This window comes from Diprion similis, chromosome 13, assembly GCF_021155765.1.
Source record: "Diprion similis isolate iyDipSimi1 chromosome 13, iyDipSimi1.1, whole genome shotgun sequence".
NCBI lineage: Eukaryota > Metazoa > Arthropoda > Insecta > Hymenoptera > Diprionidae > Diprion > Diprion similis.
In genome coordinates this window covers 5,961,574-5,967,859 of record NC_060117.1, presented here as the reverse complement: position 1 = coordinate 5,967,859, position 6,286 = coordinate 5,961,574, and the positions used below count along the sequence as shown (strand labels likewise).

At 39.8% G+C, this 6,286-nt stretch overlaps 2 protein-coding genes across 4 annotated transcripts in view; one reads left to right on the top strand and one right to left on the bottom strand.

Moving 5' to 3' along the window:
- Positions 1-6,286, top strand: part of LOC124414073 (UDP-glycosyltransferase UGT5-like) — a 28,061-nt gene that overhangs the window by 15,108 nt on the left and 6,667 nt on the right. The gene's annotated exons all lie outside the window — the stretch shown is intronic.
- Positions 137-5,518, bottom strand: LOC124414071 (protein PFC0760c-like). 3 transcript variants are annotated; one of them, XM_046894960.1, is made up of 8 exons: positions 5,263-5,518; positions 5,120-5,214; positions 4,926-4,988; positions 3,918-4,080; positions 1,370-3,596; positions 1,278-1,336; positions 848-1,205; positions 137-754 (listed from the first exon to the last, which is right to left on the bottom strand). In XM_046894960.1, the coding sequence occupies exons 2-8, from the start codon at positions 5,188-5,190 to the stop codon at positions 309-311; spliced, it is 3,387 nt and encodes a 1,128-aa protein (XP_046750916.1). In that variant the 5' UTR covers positions 5,191-5,214; positions 5,263-5,518; the 3' UTR covers positions 137-308. The 3 variants fall into 3 exon arrangements, with proteins under 3 accessions (XP_046750916.1, XP_046750915.1, XP_046750914.1); XM_046894959.1 differs by having other exon boundaries at positions 137-1,055; positions 1,104-1,205; positions 5,263-5,512; XM_046894958.1 differs by having other exon boundaries at positions 137-1,205; positions 5,263-5,511.

Below are 6,286 nucleotides of genomic sequence, written 5' to 3'. Positions count from 1 at the left end.
ATTAACCATTGCATAGCCAGATGTGGGGTCGAAACCATTTGCCAATCATTGTTGTTGGAGAAATTTTTTGAACCTCCGAACAATCGGGCATCAAACTCCCGTAATATGAGTGAAAATGATTTGGTTGAATTCCAACTGTGGTTGACAGCCTCTTTTGAGACTGGCTGTAACATTTATTGATAAATATCATATCTCCATACATAAATATATATACAATAAATACTCTTTTTCACTGTGTAACGGTATGATGAACAAATAATTATAGATACTTGGAATAAAGGGAATCTGAACGGAACAATTATTAGACATTAGTTAAAGTCGAAATCACTTTCCGTGTTGTTCGAAGGATTTCTTTCAATGGTACTCTCGGTGTCCGATTCTAATAGAGCCCTAATCACGTCCTTATCTTTCTTTTTCTCTTCTACAGAATGATCTTTTACCCTGGTTTCATCGAACTCTGCTATCTCGTGACTTGTTGTCCTGTTGCTTTTATCGGTATCGACAGCGGGACAATTCTGTTCGGACGATTCCAAATTTACGTTACGATCCTGATAAATTTCTTGCGGATCACCACCAACCTCCGGATTGCCATGTTGTTCTGACTCTTCATAGCCGGTTGGATCATAGCCCTGATTTTCTCCATATCCTTCCTCTTTGTATTCTTGGTCAGTATCCTGCGCGTAAGATTCGTGCTCATACTGCTGATTTGGATCCTGTTCATACTGCTGATTTGGATCTTGTACATACTGCTGACTTGGGTCTTGTTCATACTGCTGATTTGGGTCTTGTTCATACTGATTTGGATCTTGCTCATACTGCTGACTTGGATTTTGTTCATACTGCTGATTTGGATCCTGTTCATACTGCTGATTTGGATCTTGTACATACTGCTGACTTGGGTCTTGTTCATACTGCTGATTTGGATCGTGTTCGTAGCCTTGATTATCCCCGTAATCGTACTGTTCATTTCCAGCATTATCGTACGCTGTGTTCTGGTCATTCTGGTACGATTTATCGTCATAGTAACCGTACTGTGCGTTTGGATCAGTAGCATAATTTTCATCCAAGTTACCCGAATACTGTTCACTTGGATCAGCTAAAGGCTGTTCGTTCGGATCAGTTGTGTAGCGCTCGTTGGGATCAACTACGTACTGTTCATCAGAATCAGCCATGTGCTGTTCGTTAGAATCATGTCTATACTGTTCGTTCGAACTAGCTATATACTCCGCATTAGGATCAGCTTCGTACTGCTGATTTGAACCAACTGTATACGGTTCATTAGAATTAGCCACGTATTGTTGGTTGGGCTCAGTTGGATACTGTCCATATTGATCATCTTCGAAATGTTTGTCAGAATCATAAGCATACTGTGGATTTGATTCTTGTGCGTACTGTTGCGTTGGATCCGGATGGTATTGTTGATCAGTGTTATAGACTTGGTTGGAATCGTACAGCTGATTAGGTTCAGGACCGTAAGACTGCTCCACCTGAGCAGATTCATCGTCTCTTGGTTTCTCGTCGTAATCTAGCTGCTCGTTCGTAACAGGATCGTATGACTGTTGAGGATTCTGCTCAACCCTTTGACCGGTGTCAAGACTTTCATGGACGTCTTGGGGAAGGTTTTGGATTGCGTGGTGGTCGTAATTAGAATATTCCTGACCTGGATTTTGCACGAATTGTCTCTCCAGTGCGTCATCCTGATACGACGCGTCTTGACTCACTTCAAATTGCTTTTCATCGTGCTCGGGTACGTCTAACACAGTGATTTGGTTTCTGGAATCATTGTCAGGCACTATTTTTGGCGCATTATTATCTTTCTTATCTTCATCATCAACGTGAACTTCGACAATGTTTTTCTCGTAGTGCTGCAAACTAGGTGGCCGCAATTCCTTGACGACGTCGATTACTTGTTCGTTAAGTTGTTCCGGTTCGATCAGGGTCACTTTGTCTCCTTCGATGTCCTCGTGTACTTCAGTCTCCTCGTGTGGAAAATCGTCAGCTCTCGTCGGGACGTTGTCGAGCGTTGGTTTCTCCGCGGCAGATTTTTCGTCAAAATTGCGGCTCTTTTCCAACGTATTTAAATATTCCTCTCGGGCGGAGTTTGACATCTGAATTTCGCCAAGTTTATTTGGCAAAAGTACATTTAGATCAGCAGGGCTATTTTTAGACATTGTCGCAACTTCTTCGATATTTAAATCCGTAGCTGTTAAATCTGTGATCGGTGGCGCAACCTTCGGTCTAAATTTATCACTGGCCATTGCAGACATATCTTGGATATGGCTTACGTCGAGAGAAGCTGTTTTCGAAAGTATGTCATCTCTTGTCGCAGAAATTGATAAATCGTCAAGTGTCACATCAGACTCCAATGCCGCATGACTAACGACGTTTGATTCGACAAGCTTTGGCTTTACGACAAAATTCTTGTTGTTCATCATTTCCTGCAACTTGGAATTAGAAATATCGCGATCGTTTGAGAAGTCCGCTGTAATTACCGTCGCAAAATTATCCGCAAGTGCTGGTACATCAATCTTTTTCAGTTTGATTTTATCGTCCGAGTGAAGCACTAAGGGTTCCAACGGTCCATCTTCCGACAGACTAACATTGAGTAGATCTCCACTAGTGTTTTGTTCAATGTCAAGCGCTTCCAAACTTTCATTATTCTCCCGATGGAGACTCCGAATTCTGTTTATGTACTGATCAAGATCATCCTCTCGCGTTTCTCCGTTCGGGTTGTGATCCACCGTTCCTCGTTTCCCCGAAGACAACTTCGAGGTATACAAAGAAGGCTTAACGGTCTCTGGATTGTGAAGGTAATCCCTGGGTAAGATCTGCTCGTTCTTATGAACAACGTTCTCCAAATCGGCTCTGTTGAATGCGGGCCTGAGACCAAGGTTCATTGCTTCATGTCCTGAAGGGTTTCTCGAGTACCGAGTCGAGTAGTCCAAGTAACCAGGAAGCGGCGTGCTGTGTCTGTAAGGCCCAAAATTATCTTCTGTTAAGTCGATCGAAAATTCCGGTACCATCCTCGCATTCGTTCTGCCAGACCTCCGGCCAACCATCGATGGATCAACCTGATCGACCAGATAAGGTGAGCGTGGATTCTCCTCTAGATACGGATTGGAAACGTCGTGGAATCTCGTCGAAGATGCAAACTGGTGATTCGGTCTTGGGAATTGAGGGTCAGGAGACTGTTTTACTAACTGCGTTTGGGCTGTGGGAATGTTTTGCAAATTCAAATTTTTAGTACCGCAGAAGAGCTGCGGTGTGTAGCCGGATTGCGCAACCTTAAGACCATCGCCTTGACCACTTTTTTGGAAAACCTCAACTTCTGGATGAATTTCTTGACCCCCTGTGTACTTCGGGACGTTGAACTGCGACGTGTTCGAAGAGCCGAGATAACTCTGAGGATAATTTGTCTGCGGAATGAAAGTTGGAGGGTTGTATGTAGCGTTTTGCGGTGGACATGGGTTTTTTTTTGTCTGTTTCACACCGGTTTTCGATGGTTTCTCTTCGTTGTGGCTGCCGACGCCGCTGTCGCCAGTTCCACCTGCACTTCGATTCGCATACAGACGTAGCAAATAGGCTTCATACTGTTTCTGGAAAGGACATGAACTCGGAATGAATGAGTTGCCATTTTACAGGTACATAACAAACGACAGTCGAATTGCACTGCAATTGTCTGCCGGTAAGACAATAATCGGATGAAAACAGTTGAACAAAACTGACAACTTTATCGACAAATTAAACTGAAAGGGTTATCGACTGATGGTAACATCTAAACATAATGCCGGCGAAAAGGTTTTCGTTCGCTTTGAGATTTCGAAATAATCTAATGCGCTCGTCTACAGGGTCTAGAGCAGTCTAGAGTGGTTTGCTTTGTTACGCGATTAGGCAGTAATTTTCAGGCTTCAACTTACCCGTAAAATTCCCAAACGATCGGTCCTGGCGGTCATGCGTGCTAGACTACCGTCAATTTTGTCTAGCGCTCCTAGAATTTCGTGATTTCTTTCGTCCCGAAGACGCTGTTCTTCGAGAAACTCGATGTATCTCATTCTAAGATTGTTGATACAGGCTTCTCGTCTGGAATATCAAAAATTGATCACCAATTTTACGTATTTTGGACCAGAAAAATACTTTCAAGAAACTGTACTGTTGTAAAAAAAAATTCTCTAACGATTCTTTCAAGTCGAAGGATGGCTTGGAACTTCAAAGGTTTAAGAAACCTATGAAACATTGCAGATAATTTCTCACGAACCAAAAATGCAGATAATTATTGCTGCCAAGTTCCCATTTATTGTACAGTATGTAAAGGTCCTTGATATACAAATTGCACAAAATTCTCCAAACGGCCAAATTCTCGGAGCTTTATGAAATACAGCATTCCTATTATATTACTAGCAATGTCCTGCAGTTGCATCGCTTAACAGTTGCTTCATATCTTTCGTCTATTCCTGAACGCGTGTCACCAGAGTTATGTTTAGAATATCGATTGTATACATTCCCCAAACCTGGTGGCCACCTGATCGATATTAGAGGGATAAACTGAATCTGAGCAGAGGCTTTGATCGTTCCGTACATTTATTAACAGGATCGGTTCAAGGACGAGACGTCATTAGACGAACAATAAAAAACCTTTCATCGTGGGAATCCAGCAGAAAAAACTAAATACATATCTCGTGTGATGCTATTATGATAATTAAGTCTGAACGAATCTCAACAAAGAAATTTTCATCGCTTCGTCCAGTACATAATTGAAGTATTTGCTATTATACGAATTCACTTAGTACGTGCTTAATTAAAAACTGAACCACTGTTTGCGATGATGAAATATTTCTTCATCAAAAATGTATAAAAGGTATTAAATAAAAAATTATTTCTTTTCTTTAATCATTATATTCATGAATATGATTATTATTGAAACTCACCTATTACGAGAATCCTGTGAGAGTAAATTGAATCTTTCCTCCAGCTTCATTTTCTCCTCTTCGCTGTATGAATAACGATGAAAAAAAATATCGATATTTATTATCTCTGAGTACAGTTGTGAAAATAGAAAAAAAAAGGGAAGAAAAAATTAAATAAAAAAAAATAAACAGATGAACACCGAATTTAGACGCACCTTTTCCGCAGCCTTTCCTGCAGCTCGATCATCTTCTTGTAGAAATCCTGAGAGTCGTAAAACGGCGTCATAATTTCAGCCTCGAGTTAATTAAGCATTAATTAACTTTCGAAGGCAGGTGACTCAATGGCGAATGAGGCATAGATTGCATTTGCCTTTTTCTCAATCCGGGAAAACAGACGCGACGCTGTTTTATTAACGACTATTTTCAGTATGACCCAACTTGAGGTCTGACGTTCTGCGATGAAACTTCCTAAAACAACTGTCGCGTGCTGCGAACAGCAGCCTTCATTGCACCCTCCAGGGGTGGCAGGAAAACCTCGATTCTATCGCAGGTGCGCCAGGTGCGCAAAAGCTCTGCAGGTACCTACATCTGCACCGGCATTTGTAGGTAAATGTTTGCTTTGTCTATGCTGAAAAACTGCATCTAAAAATAATGACAGGAGATTTATGAGGTTGGTTGCAGCCCAAATACCGATACTTTTTATTTATTTAACTGGAGAGACAGTCGTGCATTGATTTGTTTATCAAATTATTGTAACCGCGAATTACGAAGATTTGTTCAAAAGTAAAAATGTATAAAATATTCGTATCATATAAACAAAATTTTAGATATATCGACGCTTTGTTTCAAATCACTTTAAAATTGGCAAAAATTTGGTAAATTTATTCCTTTTCATTCTATCATGGTTAGATTTTATTCTACAGATTTTTTTTTCTACAAATCCTAGATTTGGACACGTTTTTTTTTTATTTATTTTTTTATCCTCTTGACAATGTTGTAAATTTAATTTAATCATTTGATAAATACTCTATGTACGACTATGTGACAATAAAAAAATTAAATAATATGGATTTTTAGCTAACCAATCTCTTAAACATAGATGCAACAGGAATTAATTAAGTTCAGGCTTTTATTTCGGTTTAATTAGTTTATTTTTTTCTCGTATTGTTACCGCTGTTTTGAATTTTATATTTCAAAAGATCGTGAGCCAACATTTTTAACATCAAGTTTTATTCTATGCCAATTAAATCGGTAGACAAAAATTTTTTACAAAGCAGTAAAGCATAAAATATTGTTTTTCATTTCAACCGCAGGTTCAATTTTTCTCAGATAAAAATTATATAATAATCTTATGTACAACTTCTTTTCAAGTTGAATCTTCG

Bases quoted from the DNA above. Each gene is read 5' to 3' on its own strand.
- LOC124414071 (XM_046894958.1), bottom strand. From the start codon at position 5,190: ATGACGCCGTTTTACGACTCTCAGGATTTCTACAAGAAGATGATCGAG. The intron at 4,989-5,119 runs GTGCGTCTAAAT...TTATTCATACAG, and splicing joins CAGGAAAGGCTGCGGAAAAG to CGAAGAGGAGAAAATGAAGC. The intron at 1,206-1,277 runs GAACCGTATACA...GCTAGTTCGAAC, and splicing joins AATACGTGGCTAATTCTAAT to GAACAGTATAGACATGATTC.